An 18,222-nucleotide genomic window follows, 5' to 3' on the forward strand; every position below is an offset into this window, starting at 1 on the left:
TTTCATAATTTTATGTATTTTAGTTTATGAATTTAAAATCATTTTTTGAGGAGTTCAAAATTTTCACCACACAACTCAAGGGATTCGTGATACACAAAAAAAGGTTAAGAACACCCAATTTCAAGAATAAGATTGCAATCCCCTACACTGTGATCACACCATATGGAAACTCAGTTGAAGAAACTGGAGTTATTTCACCTGGACAGAACTTGAACTGTCATGTAAGAATGGCAGAGTTCACTGGAAATGACAGAGTTCAGTTCACCCTTTTCTCCTAATAGAGCTAGAACCTTAGGCCAACCAGAACAAGACTGGGTTAAAAAAACCCACTTCAGAAGTAAAGGCGGGGGAGGCAAGATAGCAAGTTTGTTTCCATAAGGGCAGATTGGGTGGCCAGCAAGTTGTGGGGTGAGGAAGTCCCACAAAGGTTGCCAAGGCTGTTGGCACAAAGACAGGGTTGGGTCCAGACTCCGGCCCTTACGACAAGAAGCCCAAAGCTGCACCACAGCCTGGACAAGGCAGGCAGGCGGTGAAGGGTCTTGGGAGAATGTTCTCTGTGGGTCTGCTGAAGGGTTGGGGCTTGTGAGAGGAGAGACCTGGGGTGGGGGTGGGGCGAAAGGAGGAACGTGTTGGAGGGCAGGAGGAGAAATGGGAACACTTGTTCTAAAGAAACACCTTCTCGATAATTCCGATCTTCTAGGAAATAGAATAGATTGTTTTAGGGAAGAAGTAGTAGATACCTAGCTATCATTACCACTGCTAACAGTCATGAGGACGGAACTTCCTCCTTTTTACATCCATCATCTCTAACTAACTGGAGTACATATCTGCTTGGAACAATCAAACAATAACCATTTCCTAGGTACTGGTTTCAGGTGTTAGAGATAAAAATTTCTGAAAATGAAATTGTTCTTGCTCTCAAGGAGATAACATTTACTTGGGGAAATAATGTATGTACATCTGTTTGTCTATACGTCCATCTATCTGTCTATACACACACACAGTAAATGCAAAGCCAAATAAATACACACAAAGTGAATACAAAGTAATTTTTAGACCAAGAAATACAACAAAACAAAGAATGAAAAAAAAAAAAAAAAAGAACAAAGTGAAATATAAGGAAAAAAACCAGATCTGGAGAACAAATGAAGAAGAAAAAACATAAGAATAATTGGACCACCTGAAAGTTGACCAAAAAAAAGAACCTTGACACAATGATTTAAGAAATAACAAAAGAAAACTGTCCTACAGTAATAGAACAAGAAGGAAAAGTAGAATTAGGAAAAATGCACTGATCACCACCTCTACAAGATCCTACAAGAAAGAGACATAGAAACATTACTGCTACCTTTTGAAACCCCCAGATCAAAGAGAAAACTTTACAAGAAACAAATAAAAAACCTCCCCAAAACCAATTAAAAATGCCGGAACTACAATTATAACCAGATTTATCTGGTATATATGTATATGTATATGTATATGTATAATATACAAGTATAATTACAATTATACCAGATATATATATATAAAACTAGGCCTGTGGTCAAAAATAGATCCAGCAAAACTAAATATAATGTTGAATGAAAAAAAAACAAAAACCCAAGGCATTTAAGAAACTCACAGATTTTCAGTATCCTGTCTCAACCAAACCTGAATTCAACAGAAAATTTAACATGTAAGAGCCAGCATCAAAAACAAATTTTGAGGGAATTACTTAACAAGGAAAAGTGTTTGTATTATATGTGGAAATGTAAATATGTCCAAAACTGATGTCAGTAACTGTGTAGAAAGACAGAAACAAAGCTTAGTATGACCTGACTCTACAAGGCAAGATTGTCTAGAAAAAAGGTAAAAACAATAATTATGCTATACAAATGAGGTAGAAAGGAAAAAATGATAGAATCAGTAGATGGCAATTCTGAAAATCTCACCAATGGGGAATTGGTTAAATAGGAAAAAAAAAATATATATATATACACACACACATATATGTATGTACATATGTACCTTGAAGGGCACAGCATCCTCCAATATCTATAAAGAAATAAGTGGGAAGGGAACAGGATAAGGTGAGATACAAAAGGATATGTAAACTAATGGGAATGGGATGAGGTTATAGATTAAAGAGAAAGGGAAAATATGGCATGGGATAAGGTGGGGTACAGAAAGGTGTTTAGATTAATGGAAGTGGCTTATGATATATAAATAAACAGAGAAGGAAAGAGTGGGGGGAGGTGAAGAAATAGCAAGGCAAGTCAAGGAGTAGAACTGATGTAGAAAATGGAGCAGAGATAGGTGTTAAGGATCATGCCCAGGTGAAGGGTCAGGTCAATTCTCCAAGAGCCTCCACAGCTGTGGATCGTAACACTTGAAGGAATGGTAAAGCAGCCTTCACAGATGTTCTTTGTGGATGGGGAATGAAATAAAGCATAGGGAAGAGGGAAGAGGAGAGAGGTCAGAGAAAACAATGGTCTCTCAGTCTCCTTGTATCATTGTCATCCTCTCACATGAAGAGATCTACTCTACAGGTCCGAGTTAGACCTCCAGCAGCCATTGGAAGGTGTGTCCCATATCCCAACAGATAGGAAATAAGAGATTTACACAAATACGGTAACAAGGATCAGGAGTAGAAATTATTAGGAAAAAAAAATAGTTCTAGTAGTCATTGATTTCAATCCAGAGAAAAATCCACATTATATCTCAGCCATATTAATATTGTTTTAGATGCACATAGGTGTATGTATATGTGTAGAGATATGTATGTGGGAGAGTATATACACACACACATAAATATATCTGTGGTTAAGTGTAGCTTATTTAAAGGAAGTTAAGGGTGGGGGAGGCAGGATGAAAGAGCAAAAAAAAAGGATAACCTACAAGGAAGCAAATAAAAGATAGTTGTGAATATAATGTCTTTTATTGTTGTTATATTTTGAACCTTTCCTGTTTTGCTGGGCATGTGACAATGTTTTGTTTTCCTTTTTCTGTTTTTTTTTTTTTTTTTTTTTTTTTTTTTTTAGTTTTAAATAAGTTCTCTCTAAAAAAATAATTTTTCAGCAGGGACTAGTAGCAGGAAGAGGGAATGCCTCAAGAAGCCTCCTATAGGAGGAATTGTTGAAGCCACGGCACTTGGGCAACAAGGATAAGGAGGGAACGGATCCTAGGTGTGGGGGAACAGTCCATGGCACCCATCGGAGACAAGGCTGGTTCGGCTCGGTTACAACAGGCTGAAGAGCCACAGGAGAGCCTGGCGATGGGCTGTGGTTCATTCAGAAAGACCTGGAACTCTCCCCAGGAGTGCTCCTCCTCTTCCACTCCTGGGCTCAAACCTTTCCATGTCTGCACTGTACCTCCCGCCTCCCAAGGCTGCAGTTCTAGGGCTACTTCTGGAAGAGCTGCGAAGGCTGTGGCTCATCCCAAGCCCCAAGTCTGTCCGTCCCGTCTCTTACCCTTTTCATTTCTCTCCCTTCTATCTTCCCCTCCTGACTCACTCACCACGTCCCCAACCATCTTCTGATGGGCTTCAGCCTCAGAGAATTGAAGACCTCAGCCTGGAGGGATGAGGGGGCACCAGGATGTTCTCCAGGGATTCCCTGCTCTCCCTCCCTTTCCAGTTTCCCCTTGTCTGAAGCTCCAGGTACTGGGGACAGGGGCTGACATTCCTCTGGACTTGTAGCCAGGGCCTGGCCCACGGGGCTGTTGAGTCTGGGCCTCCGTCCTAGTTTCCCATCAGCTCGGGCCAGACTACTCTCCTTCAAGTGGTCCAAATTCCAAGAAAATGGAGCGATTCTCCTGATCCCTGAATTTGCCTTGGGATCTCCTACTTTCACATGATTACCAACATGTGCAATGTCTTCACTGCCCATTTCTGCTTTTTAAAATTCAATTAAAATGTTGCCCTTGCCTTGATCCCTACTGCCACTTCCCAAAGCATTTTCTCATCAATTTGTCGTGTAACATTATATATTATAATTATCTGTACTTGGTTCTTATTCTTTTATTGCTGATAAGCTGAGGTAAGGACCATGTCTTATCTACATACACTGAATGTGTCAGAAAGCACAGTAAAGAGCTAAATAAATGGTGAATGGAAAAGAAAAAGCCAGTTAAAAAATTATTCTTCTGAATTCTGAAATCCCATGTATACGATTTATTTGGTACTTCATTATGTCAATGTTTTGCATTATTACTTACCTTATTTCATGTGTACATTTTCTCTCAATAGGGCTTTACATTTTTCAAGAGCAAAGCCTCTACCTATATGTCTTTGCATCTCTCAAAAATGGCACTAAAATGTCTGCTGAGTTCTACAACTATATATATCTATATACATATAGATATATATACATATTTAACATTTGATCTATACTTTACAAATATGAAAAAGCATATTAAAAGAACTCAAACCAAATGTATTAAACTATATAATTTTACAAATTTTATAAAATCAAGACATTCATGCTAATTCAAAAACAACCTCCCCTCAAATTCCTGAACAAATATTTAATCAACAGAAATCTTCCTTAATTTATTATACATAACCCCCCAATTTTTCCTAAAAAAGTGCTGAGGTTAAATTCCCTCCCTCTTCCCCCCTTTCCCACTCCAAACTCTGAGACGCTTAGTATGCTATGGAAAAGAGCAATGAAAACAAATCTCATAATGCAGTTAAAAATAATTTCAAAGAGAATAAAATGGAGACTACTAAGAAGAATGGGAAAAAAATCTTAAAATAATGAAATTTAAGGAAACACTTAAAAGTCAGATACTAATGTAAAAAATTACTTAAGACAAAACAAATAAAACTAAAAAGTTTTAGAGAAAAAATAAGGAAGGAAAGTTATCAGCAAAAGGTAAATAAAAGTCAAGTACAAGGAAGTTCTGGAAAAAGAAATGACTATTTGTATAGCATTTAAAAATGAGAAAATGGCATGAGGCACAATTCTAGTATGACAATATCAATTTTTTTTTTAAAGCTGAAATGCAAAAGTTTTTTCTATATCCAGCAAAAAGGCACTAAGACGTTTTTCATCTTATTTTTATCTGCAGTGATCTCACATTTGCTGGAGGTATAGCCATGTCCAAAGAAATTTCATGTTCTTTGCTTGAAAAGAGAGACTAATTAAAATGCAAGGACCAAACATTGTTACATTAAACTTTATGCAGAATATTTTACCTTTGGAAACTCTGATTTATGAAATGAATATGATATATTGGAGGTTGTGGGGAGAAAAATTAAGCTTCACATATTATTCTCTCAATTTCTTTATAGATTAACTTTTTTTTTAAGCCTAGTTAATGTTTGTTCATGATTATTGGGTATTTGCTTTCCCCCAAAAAAGTTATTTATTGTCCTGTCCTTGCCTATCCTGAAAAAACAGAAAACATATTTTAAGTTCAATTTCTTTATTAAAATGGAGATATTTACTTAATAAGGATTTCAGTTTAACTTATATGCTAGCACGTTACTAAAATTAGTATTTTAAAATTCTAATTTCTGAATGCTTATCTAATTTGTTTTGCCATGTTAAAGCCCCAAAGCTCACTACATTATCTTTCATGCTTTTAAAAAAATATTATGCCTGCTTTTATTAGATAGTAACAAAGTTTTTTTAAGTCTTTAGTTTTTAATTTTATAGCATAACTGTGTAATTACAACACATAGTATCAAACTCATTCATTCCAAATATACAATTGCACCATTTCTTGTCAATAAGACGACAGGAATCACACCAAAATACCTTGTACTGCTTGGCTTCGTTGTATAAACAAAACAAAGTTTACCAACTGTTAGACCAATAAAGGAAATCACACTTCAGCCAAAAAGCAGCATTCTGGTTATGGAAAATGTCTGGAAAGCACCAATATTGGGTTTCTTACAAATAATTTCTGAGTAGAAACAATAAAGGAAGTAAGAAGACTCTAAGCTGAAACACTTTTGCTTTCTCTAACCTTTAATAAAGTAGGGCCTAATCTAAATTCCCTGGAAGACAGGAAGAAGGAACGGCATAGTGGATGAGATTCACACCTCCAAGTAATTGTCATGTCTTACCATCTGTAACTGTCACCACACTGCACCATCGCTCTGTTTACATGTGTTAGGTGAAACACATCTAAAGCTTTAATGATGAAAGGGCTTAATTTCTTTAGTCAACTAATTAGGTAAAATTCTGTGCAAATATCCAGGTAACTTTTTTTTTTAAAACAAAATTACTGTAAAAAGATGGAACTTCAAGTAGGTCAAAATGTCTATACCTCTTCTAATTCTTGAAATTCTGGAAATTTGGAGATACAGAGAAAAGCTTATTTGGATTTGCTACCTTATTCAGCTGGTGTGGTTTAAATTTCTCAAATATTATTTGGGGAGAAAAAAATCTACCAATAAGTTGCTCTTTATCTACTTATTTACTTATACCTTTTTCATGACACCTACAATGAAATTTTATAATCAGGGAGAGAAAAACTTACCTAATTGGTATTTTGAATAATAGTTTGCCATTTGTCCACTGTTACAAGACTGTCGCTTATGTCTTTTGGTTGACATTTCAGTGGTCTTCCATGAGGGTCTTTTTCTTTTGTTCAATTTACTAATAACTTCAGAACTATCAGAAGCATTCTTATCAAGTTTAATGTGTTTGTCTAATTTATTGCCATCAAGTTGGCTAGCAAAAGTGTCAGGTGAAGAATTATTTGCTTTAGATTTTTCCATCGCTTCAGATTGCCTTTTAAGAGAATTTTGACGGGCAGAATGAGATCTTAAGTTACAGTGCTTTGTTTCTTCAACATAAGTCTGATGATTACTCCCACTCTCAATAGATTCTGGAGAATAAATGATTGTATTTAGCTGAAATGGATTTCTTTGTTCAATATGGTTGATTTTCCTCAAAAATATCCTACAGTCTTTAAAGGTTTTTGACCTCCAGGAGCTTGAACACACTTTTCCTTGTCTTGTAATCTTCCCAAAATCTTTACGGCTATACTTGGTTTCATTCTCTTTAGCATGTAATTTCAAAATGCTTTCTAAACTAGCATGTGTGCCGTGATCAGGCAATTCCACCTTCTGTTGTAAAAAAGCATCCCTGATTTCAGGTGCTAAGACCAACTGCTGATTTTCTGCTGTGCTTTTTCCTTGATATGTGATGTCGGCATTTGTTCCCTCTATAGTCTTATTTAAAAACTGGTTCTGGCAGAAAAATCTGAAGTTCCTTCTTTTAGATTTCCAATCAATTGTTCCATGATTATGAAGTTTTTTTACCTGTCTCCATCTTTCATGCTGCAATCTCTTAAATTCAGTTCTCCTCAGTCTGGCTAGTGTGAAATTACTCTTTACATTTAAGACTGGAGATCTAACAATTTTACGTAATATTTGTAATTTCCCTGCTGATTTTGAAGGAGAGGATAGTGCAAATTTTTTAAAGTGCTTTCTGAAAAGACTAGTATTATGCTCAGATTGTTTGCTTCCGACTTTGATTCCTCTGGTATTAATTACCTCCAAAGGATTTCGAGCATTTGCTTTTCTAACTAGTGAAAGAGACTGTGTTTCTGTTGTTTGCATAAACCAAGTACAAAGCTCATTCATGTCACACTTTTTCTGAAAAAGCATTTTTACAGGTGAGACTTCAAGTTCTAAAAGGCAGGTTTCCAAAGGGCTTGGCACTTTAAAATTATCATCCTCTTCTAAGTAGCCTTTTGCTTCATGAAGACAATTTTCTGTTTCATTTCCACTCACTTGTACCCAAGCATTAGTTATCTGCTCAAATCTATTATTTAACTCTTCTAACAAGGAATCATTTGAAGTAGTAGTTGCCCACCACCTAAGAGAGGGGCTTGATGAAAAAATGGGATCCAATGATACTTCATTAATAGTTGTGAATTTACCATCATCAAGATTCTTTTTCATATTACCTGAATTTCGAGCTCCTGAGGTATCTTTGGAAGCTACTTTTGTATTTGAGTATTTGCATTTTTCTTTGTGATCTTTAGTTTTTTGGAAATGTAGTTTATATGATTTACGTAGCAAGTTGTTTCTATAAGCAAATGAATTAGAAGATGCTAAGGAATGTAAAAAATGCAGAGATGGCTTTCTGTCCCTAACAGAATGTCTTAAAGGTACTGGAGAAGGCATATTCCTTGATCTGTCCTCAAATAAATCAGCTTGACTACTGTTTGTTTTATCTATTTTATTGCACTGGTGTTCGTGCTTCTCTTGTGAGAGATTTTTTTCTAGCATACTGTCTTGATCTAAAGGAGGCAAGCAGCTGCTTAAACACACTTTTCTTTCTTGAGGTGAAACTCTATTTATAGTCACAGATATGCCAGAAATTTTAACTTTGGCAGGTCTACCAGGTTTCCTAATTACTGTCAAAGGCTTCTGGCTTGTCCGAATAATATTGCTGTAAGGGTAAGGTAACACAGATTTGTTCTTGGTAGGTCTAATGTGTTCGTAGCCAGATGCAAAGATCTCCTTTTCAGTAGTCAAACTTGGGACAGCAGACATTCTTTCATTCAGACCAATTTCTCCTGCTTTCTTAGGTTTTAGCCCATTATATTCATGCAAAAAATCAGTACCACTACTACTTAGAGGCATAGCTGTGCCTAGGCTACCTTCTGAAACGTGCCTTTTAATTCGTCTTGACCTTCCGTAAACAACAGTCACCGTAATACTTTTTCTCCCAATGCCCTCATTTAAGCCCGACACTAGGGAGTCTGTGTTTTTCTTCCCTAAACTGCTGATGTGCTCGCTCCTGCATACAGTGCTATCTATCGTATCAACTTTGGGTTTGGGTGGCCTTCCGATTGGTCGCTTAACCTGTTTTACAACTTGAGGACCTATTTTCTTGGGTCTACCTGGTTTCCTTTTAAAAGATGACTCACTAATACCATTTGATTGATCCGCACATTCTTCCTGCTGCTTACAACTACTCACTTCAGTTACATTTGCTGAACAGGGTTCTATGGTTTCTTTTGCACAAGTGGATTTTTCTGCTTGTGAAATGTTACTTTCTGTATTACAGCTATAATCGCCAAAACATGCACCGGGGATGCCCTTGGTTTTTTCAGTTTCTTTTCCTACTGAGAGACTAGTTGGGCATTTTTCAAAAGAACAGAGGTTGGCATTAGAAGTACTGACAGATGTTAAAGTATATTTGACTCCTTCACTGCTATTCACCTCTGAGAGAAACATGAGTTTGATAGGACTAGAATAACTGGAAAAAGAATTTTCTACAACTTCAGACCTTGTCTGTGAGGACAAACTACCCAAAGCTAAGTGGTTTTTTTTGATGCCTTCAAGTCTTTGATCTATCACATTTGCATGTTCTACTGTCACAAGACAATTGCTTTTATTACTATTGCTGGATGACACTTTAGTGTGCGATAAGAAACTTTGTTCTTTACATGCTTCACTCACACAAAGGTTCAAATTATTAATAGCATTTTGGTCTTTACAATGAACATCTTCTTTCAACTTCCTGGATATTTTAAATCCCTCTGATAATGGTGGATTTTCCAATGTATTTTTGGCCATATTTATAGTATCTTCTAAACGTTCCACGACAACCTGCAAATTTGTATTCCTTGCAATTTCATTTATGTCTATATTGTTTGATCTATCAACTTGAAGATCTTTCATGGTATCTATTTCTGCAGACTTTTTAGCCTTAGGAGATTTTTTAAATACAAAATTATTTGTTACATATACAGAATACCACCCAGGAGGCACAATATTTCGCCTACTTCTGTTTAAAAGCCCAGTAAGATCATCCTTCAGAGGAATATGATTGCTTTCAAATCTAGGATTTCCTCTATGATTTTGTATTTTCTTTTCAGTTATAAATTCTTTCTGTGATTTTGTTAGGCTCGCTTTCTCTGGATTTAGAGCTGGAAAGCCTTCTGAAATTGTGTCAAAATTAGAGTTCGTTTCCAAACTATGAAGAGGTAGCTGCAATGATTTTATTTCATAGACTGGCAAAAATGTAGATGCTTCTTCATGATTAGAACTTTGAATGATTTTAGGATTCTGGAAAGGAGCGTCTTCTAAAATGTATGATTCTCGGTCCATTGATACTCTCTCATCATTGCGTATCAATTTCTTTGAAATTTTTTCAGATGACTTTTTTCTTGCAAAATGTTCATCAAGGCTAGCGATTTCTCTTTTTATTTGTAAAGACTGCCTTCTAAACAAAGGTGAATCAGGAGAGTTATGCATTGCAAACAAGGTTTCCTGACGCTTTCGAAATCTTGTCTGTATAATTTTGTTTTCTACTTTTTTATCATGTTGACTCAATAGCTCCATAAAACTGTAATCACTAGCCTTTGCATTATGCAAAAGAGATGTTATTAAATCACCTAATCTTAGATTATCATTTTCAGTATTACTATCACTACTAGATACTTTTACAAGGTTTGTTATATCTGTAGTTTCAATTGATTTCAACTTTTCATTGATTCGTTCCATTAAATCTTGAAAAATCGTAGTGCTTTCACCTTTTTCCATTTTCTCATGATTTATAAAACAACTGCTTTCTTCTGCTATGAGCAAAGAGTCATCCGAGTTATCAGCTGTGTTTGCTTTGCGTATTTTACCTTCATGTTCACAACTGCTCTTGTTGTCTTCTGCTGGGATGAGAGATGGAGGCTGATTGATAATTGCTTCAAGTTTGTTTTCTAAAGCGGAAATGCCTGAGATTGAATCTTTAAATTTTTCAAATCCTTCAGTCTGTATGGGTGATAATGGTGGTGGTGAAGGACTCCGAGATCTGTTAGTATCTTTAATATTGATTGACAGATCACAAACTTCAGGTAAGGAAAGAGGAGTACAAAAGGATGATCTTGCAGAATAACTGTTACAGTTTTGTAACAGTCTAGAACAGCACCTGTGGGGATTGTAACTGTTGGCAATTTCTCTGCTAACTACTGTCTTAATGTGCTCAATAGCTACAGTTTGGCAAGATAAGCAATGAAAATCCTTAAAACACACTGAAAGGGGTGCTAAGCCAGAGCTTTGTCTTTCATGTTGTAAACACCCTATTTCTCTTAGCCTATATTCACCACAACTACACAACAGACCATGCAAATCATCTTCAGTGAGGGATTTTTGAGATTCTGAAGACAGAGCATGTGATGCATTGCAACTGCAAAGTGAAGAAGCATTTTGCTCTTGAATTAGAAATTTCAACATAGCCAAAATTTGTTGCTGGTGATATGTGCACAATGATTCCAAAACTTTGTTTAATGTTGATTTTCCTTTTTCCATTTTAGTAGCTTCCTCTGATTTTGCATCAAGAGTTGAACTAAAAATAAAAATCAAACAAAAATAATAAATGACAGTAAAAGTGCCAAAAATATTGGGGCTATACAATCTTAAATATTAATAATGAAATATATTTGGGTTTTTTAGGGGGGATTCAAAACCCCAAAACTTTTAAGATATCAGTATAAATTAAAGCTCTTAATAATTATATAATATGGTAAGATTATTTAATGACAAACTCCTATTTTGAAAGAAAAAATAATCATATATACATATTAATATTTGGAGAATATTTAATTTCTTAAATATGTCAATTACTTCATAATCCTTACAGGTATAAATGCTTTATTATGACTTTATAAAATTTTGTGAGGTAAATTATTAAATTCTATTATTGGGCCATATTCTTTTTGTACAATTATGGAAAGATATGTAGATTATTATCTTTCTTTAAAATAAATAACTGTAACATTAACTAATGAAGTCTAGAAAATATTTATGTAATTTGGATCTTATAAAAATCAGAGATTTTCTTATCTAAAGTTAAGTGAAGATATTCTAATTCTTAATAAAATTTTGAAGGTATTTAAAAATATTCTTATTTAACAGCTTTTTGAAAGAGTTACTTAAAACTAAATATTTTACTTACCTATAATTATTTAGTTAGAAATGCTGGAAAAATGTTCATGGTAGCAACTAATAAAAATCTATCTTCAATTAAGCATAAGATTCAGTGTTATATAGCAACTAATAAAGATGTCTATGTGTATAATTTTTCACCCAGTACCGTAGCAAGAAGAACAAAATATATTAAAAGAATTCTGTTTCAGAAAAGTATGTATTTATGTTAAACATATCACCAAACTCTGAACATGAAACTAGCCTTTCATTTATACTCCATATCTTATTTTATCCTTATTTTTAAAGCCCATGTTGTAGAACTTTTAATTTAAGATGTAGATTGGCTGAAATATTAAATATACACTAACCTTTGATATTTGGATATATATTTCTAATCGAGGGATACTGTGAATTTGCCAAGTGTAATTACACATATTTATTAATGTGTATTAAACTAACAATAAATATAAACATTTATTATTTGCCCACTACAAATACTGATTATGCCTGATAGATACTATAGATTGGAATGTTCCATCTAAAATACATTTTATGGTTGTTATAAATGTAGCACAGTTGCTTTGACAAATTGAGGAAATGTCCTTTTTTTTAAACAAATGAATTTTTAGTTCTTATTAAATTTCTTTTCATGCTGGTGTGAATTTATTTTATTATCTATGATAAACTGATACCAAAGTGGAAGAATTACACCGTAAGCAAACACACTGAAATTGTCAACTTCCTTGGGGGAAATAATTTGACACTGGGGGAACCTGACTCGTTTAAAGATAATTAGGGATAAACATTATCCTGTGGAGTTTACAAAAATGGCACTGCCACCCCAAGTTTCATTACCAGACAACTACGGATAAGGATACACAGGAGAAAATTAAGAAAATGAAAATATTGACTCTCAACATGTGATTTCTAATATCTTTATATGCTTTAAGTAGCTTCATATATTAAAAACTAGCAAAACTGGAGATGTACAAAAATATTGATACAGTTTAATAATTTTGTATATATATGTATGTGTACGTAATCATACGTATAAATGAGTTGTAACTTGTTAAAAACAAGACAATATAGTTAAGTGATGAACGCAGAGAACTTACATGTTTAACACTAGATTTCAATGAATTCTAATGTCTTCTGGGGTATTAGCTTTTGAAATGGCCAGATACTATTAAAATTTATTTAAAAAAATAGCTCATTTTAAAAAATTTCATTGAGAGTTTTGAAATATATAAAGATGTTCATGTAACAAACTGTTTTTCAAGAGCAAACAATAGTTTAAAGAGTGATGGCTCTTGTTTAGTTTTCCCTTTAAAAATGTTTAATTTCCTAAAGTAAATGAATAGTACAAATTAGGTTATATAGATATAAATTTTTTTTTTTAACAGTTTCTTTGATACTGGAATCTCAAAAGAAGAAACTAGTATGAGAAACATGAAAACTCAAAAGAAATTTATTCTTAAATGATAATGTGCGATACTATTAAATATTTTTTCATACAGACTCCTTTCCATAGTTATTTTTTGAGGGGTTTCCTTTTGGTACTTGAATTTTTACTAAAGATATCTTTTTGAGGTATCAAAAAAACATCTAAAAACCTTTATTTACTGCTATTATTTATTCTGTATACTTTAAATACTTAAGTTTTTATTGAAGTGTTTATATTAGGTAAATTTATTTTTATTTAGCTTTAGTAAAACCATTCCCTAGAAGTAAGTCAAATACAACAATGTAGTCATTTTTTTCTCTTCTTTTTTACTGAATGAGCAAATCAATCACACACCAGTGTTGTAAATTTATGTGCAAAAGCATTGAAGTGCTTTACTACAAATTACAACCTAGAAACACGTTAACTGAACAATTAAAATTCATACAATCAGATTTAGGTATATAACAACACAAAGAAAGAACAGAATTACAGTACATTTACAACACAAGACAGATACATGGAATTCATTAGAAAATATTGTAATAAATAATTCATGAATTATAGTGCAATTGATTTATGCATAAATATAACTAATTGCCTAAAAATCAGTTTATATTAACAAAATCTGTCAAAATCAAGGCAGCCACAGAGTTTTACTAAATTTACTGCGACAATGGAAATACTGCAATTAAAAAACAAATACAAGTATTTGTACTGTAAACAACTAAAAAAAATCAGTCTCACTAAAGTTAGTATACAATTTAATATAAAATTGTCATTAGCTACCAGAAATGGTTTAAACAACTTTACTGAGCAGTAGTTCTAAAAACAGAGGCACTGTTTTTTGTTTTTGTTTTTTTTTTTCTTTTTAATATAAAATACTTGAGAAACATTCAAATAAGTAGAAAGCACATAGGGGTTGCTTTCACCTTCATTTAAAAGTCTGCTGAAACTGGATTTTTCAGAAAATTGTCAATTAATAAGTAGTGACTGGTAACTGAATTATAAAGTAGTTCAAAAGTATAACGTAAAGAACATTTTAATGGAATACACTGGGGAGAAGGGGAACCCATAAATTTCCCTGCCTTTCCTTGTTTGTAAAATCAGAGGTTAGCCCAATAATCAGAAACAAACACATTTTGCTTCTTTTAAAACGGTTATATGGGTTGATCATTATCTATAGACTATCAAAAAATATTTTAATATACTATTTCTGACCAAAAATAAATAATGCAAGTACTAAAATGCTGCAAATTAACTATAATATTACCTATAAAACTACTGATCACTGTGAAGTCAATAGTAAAATGATCCCTGATTTTATGAATCCTGTCAATTTTTGGTCAGGTCATCTTTTAAATGATATAAAAAGTGTACTGCATCTCTTCCCTTTACTATAAACTTCTCAATCAATTTATTTAATGTAAATATAGTGTGAGGAATAAAAAAGGTCAGTACAATATAAATATTAGGCAACGCATTCAAGTCCCCAAAGTTTTGCAAGTAAAATTCTATATAAAGAGGTCACAAAATTGAAACTTTTATTTATTTTAATTTCAACTTGTTTTTGCAACGGGAGGGGATATATTAAATAATCGATCATCGTTCTGGCCCTCACAAAATATGGCTTAATTCTTTAAAAAGAAAGATGACCCTGACATCTGCTGTTTTGGAATCTATTAGGTATAGCATTTCCTTTAAAAAAGCATGTAAGGATTCATATTCCATTACCTATTCTATAGGTAACAATAGTTGAAGAGGGTTCAATATAGACCTAAGAGACCAAATAACTAACAACTTGGTTGTGCCATTTATGTTCTCATTTGTTACTTTAAAATACATGAGCATTTTTTAAGGTTAATGATGGAATACTCCAGGATTATTATATATATGAGCATTAACCTTCACAAACAGAGGTGTAAAAACCCAAGTATTTGAATCGGTATATTTCTTTAAAAGTCATTTCAAAGCCCTGCTTTTGGACTTGGGAAAACCGTATTAGAAAAGTCATCAAAACCTGAATCTTAACATAGAAAAAGGACATTGGTTCAGGACTGAAGTTATATAAGAAAATCTCTACTCTTTTTATGGAGGGATTTTCTTTTATAACATTACCCAAACTGCATATTCCTTGGATACTTAAAAAAAAAAAAAAAAAAAAAAAAAAAAGAACAAAAAACAACAACAACAACAACTGCCAGATGAAGTTAACTGGTCTCTCCTAGTATCTAATCAAAGTTCAAATGTCCTACCCAACTTCTAACTACCCAATTAATTAGGAGTTTACATTAATCAAAGTTCAAAACAGCTTCAGTGTTTAATATTTGTAATTCTATTCAAGACCCTGAACAAACTGCAAATTTGGTTATTAGCAAAATGAAAATGTGTCGCCCACCAAAATGAAAATCTGGTATTCATTTTGATAAACTGAAAATGTTTTGAAATGTCACAGCAGCAAATACATTTAAAGTTACAGTGAGGTTTTTTCAATAGTAGGAGTGTGACACAATCCTTAAATTAAATTGAAAAGTAGTCATAACATCAACTAACCAGCACGTTTAAACCAAAAATTACCATTCTCAAACTTCTCTGCATATTATAAACATGCTCTAAGTTGCATTCAACCTTTCTTCTCTAACCTTACAAGTTAGCTTATTTTGCAAACTAAAAAGAAAATTAAGTCATTTTAATAATTAAATTATTATATGTTCTTAGTATTCCATCTTATATTAAAAGGATTCTAGAACTGCTTGGGGCTAACTATATTTGTCAGTTCTTTTTAAGTATATATTTTGTAAACCCCAATTTCTTGCTAACCAACAATAAATTATAAATGTCCTGTTTTGCTTATTAAAACATACATTTAAATTTTCTTTTCTATTTTTAATGGACGCTTTGAATGTATTTTGTGTTCTACAGAATGTACTGTAGGGTACTAATACTGAACGCATCCGTTTCTCCTTGTATGGATAGAAGTTTTTTTCTTTTTAATAATTTTCCTTTGATTTACTTGAGGTGCTTACAATAACTGTAAATATTGTTACATAAAATGTTTATAAACCATTAATCATTTATTTCCATAATAAGATGGTTTAACTCAATGGCTGGGGTGGTCCTTCACCAATAAAAATAATGCTTCACATGACATTTACTTGTTTTTTTTTTTTTTTCCACAACGTTTTATGCTATTGACTACTAAAGAAAACCTGAATTTTTTTCACCTATTTATACAAGGATTAAATAGAAACTATCAGAATTAAGTGAGGAACTCTATAATTCTGTCCACAGTGAAAACCCTGAATAAAACTTTTTTTTCAAAAAGGCATGTATGTGGTTTTTGAACTGTAAAATTTCATGTCTCCTGTCAGAGTGAGCATATGTAATTCCCACACGTGTATACAGACACACATGCCTGGGTGCACACCCCCACCAGGGCACCCACGTGCACACGCACACACACCCACGCGCACGCACACGCACACACACCGTTCGCTAACAAGTAATCTACACAGGCTTGCTGCTACTCTTGCAGCTGCCAGTCCCTGAATCTGTCATATTAAATAACCCAGTGTCCGGTAATCGGAGTTTCTTCTTCGGCGGAGTCTTCAGCGTTCCAGATCTTTCCTTTACCTTGTATTCTAAAGTGCTGTGAGGTACCCCATAAATTCCTTGTGCTTTGGAAACACTCATTTTCCCGCTCATTACCATCGCAATGGCCTCTTCCATTATTTCGTGGTCGTACTGCCGGTAGCGGCCACGTTTTTTCCTAGGCTGCTTATTATCTTTGCGATCCAAGCCATCTTCTGCATTTTCAGAGTTTCCATCAACTGTTCCGTTTTTAGAATTAAGACACAGAGGAGAGAGGTCCCCATGGAGGAAGTAAGAGTCAACATTGGAGTGAGTTACGGGCCCAGAACATTCTATTTTGCTCTGTTTGGGGAGGATATTTTTCAGTTTCTGCAGAGCCGATCCTTCTAGGACTGAAGAGGTCTTGGACACTTGGTACATGACGTCCAGGAGCCCGGAGCCGTCGGGCTGCGGCTTCGAGCTGGAGCTCAGCCGCAGCTGGGGGATTTTGAGCTGCACGGTGGGGCTGGGAGGCTCGCCCTGAAGGCCTTCGCTTTTGTCTTTGAACTGAGTGACCATTCTCTGCAGAGTTAACTGGTGGAGGTAACTGGAAGCTGTTGGGAATTTGAGTTCTGAGGTTTCAAGTAGGTGGAGCTTACTTTTGTCTGTGCGCTCTGCCTGAGCTCGGGCCCATAGGGCCACTTTCTGCAGCACCGCACAGGGTTCTTTACTGTCTTTATGGGAGTGACTATCATGGAAATCTCGACTTTTGTTTTTAAGAGATGCAGGCTTTCCTGCTGGTAAGGCTTCTAAGTGGAGGAGTAAAGTTTTTTGAGGTATGCCATAAAGTATGCCTGCTTTATTTATGTCCAGTGCTCCAGACTGAATGTCTTTCAAAGCTTTTGAGAGCAAACCATCTGCAAACTCAGCACTTCTTTCCACATAGTCCTCTCTGTCTCTGGGGAGTCTCCTGGATGGATGGAATGAAACGATGGTAAACTGATGCATGAGAGACTCTCACACAGCTATGGAAGGGGAGGGTCCACTCCTTTATTATACTCCTTGCTTAGGTAACATCACTGCTTCTGACACTTTAAAGTCTTTGAGACGTGGTACGGACTCCTAATCTTAACAAATGCTAGAGTCCTGGTAGGACAATGCGTCAATCATACGGTGGTCTCTACGGGCAGACCTTCCAAGAACTTAAAGTCCTAACTCAGTAATGCATAATATTCTCATGCTGTTGCTATTCCCTCTGATAGATGCTTGCAGAGCAACACCGATATAATTTATACAATTAGTGTTCCGTTATTAAAAATACCCAAATCCTAAAGGAGTT

At 34.4% G+C, this 18,222-nt stretch overlaps 1 protein-coding gene across 6 annotated transcripts in view; it reads right to left on the reverse strand.

Moving 5' to 3' along the window:
• LCORL (ligand dependent nuclear receptor corepressor like) overlaps positions 1-18,222 on the reverse strand; it is a 146,040-nt gene that overhangs the window by 23,575 nt on the left and 104,243 nt on the right. For 2 of the 6 annotated variants that reach the window (XM_031943316.1, XM_031943318.1), the window contains exon 7: positions 4,980-11,291. The exons of 1 other annotated variant lie outside the window; for it this stretch is intronic. In XM_031943316.1, the coding sequence (XP_031799176.1) occupies positions 6,449-11,291 (4,843 nt within the window). In that variant the 3' untranslated portion in view covers positions 4,980-6,448. Of the gene's footprint in view, positions 1-4,979; positions 11,292-13,428; positions 17,854-18,222 lie in introns of those variants that run through there. 3 more of the 6 variants (XM_031943317.1, XM_031943320.1, XM_031943323.1) reach the window with 3 other exon arrangements.

Source organism: Sarcophilus harrisii, chromosome 6, assembly GCF_902635505.1.
Source record: "Sarcophilus harrisii chromosome 6, mSarHar1.11, whole genome shotgun sequence".
NCBI lineage: Eukaryota > Metazoa > Chordata > Mammalia > Dasyuromorphia > Dasyuridae > Sarcophilus > Sarcophilus harrisii.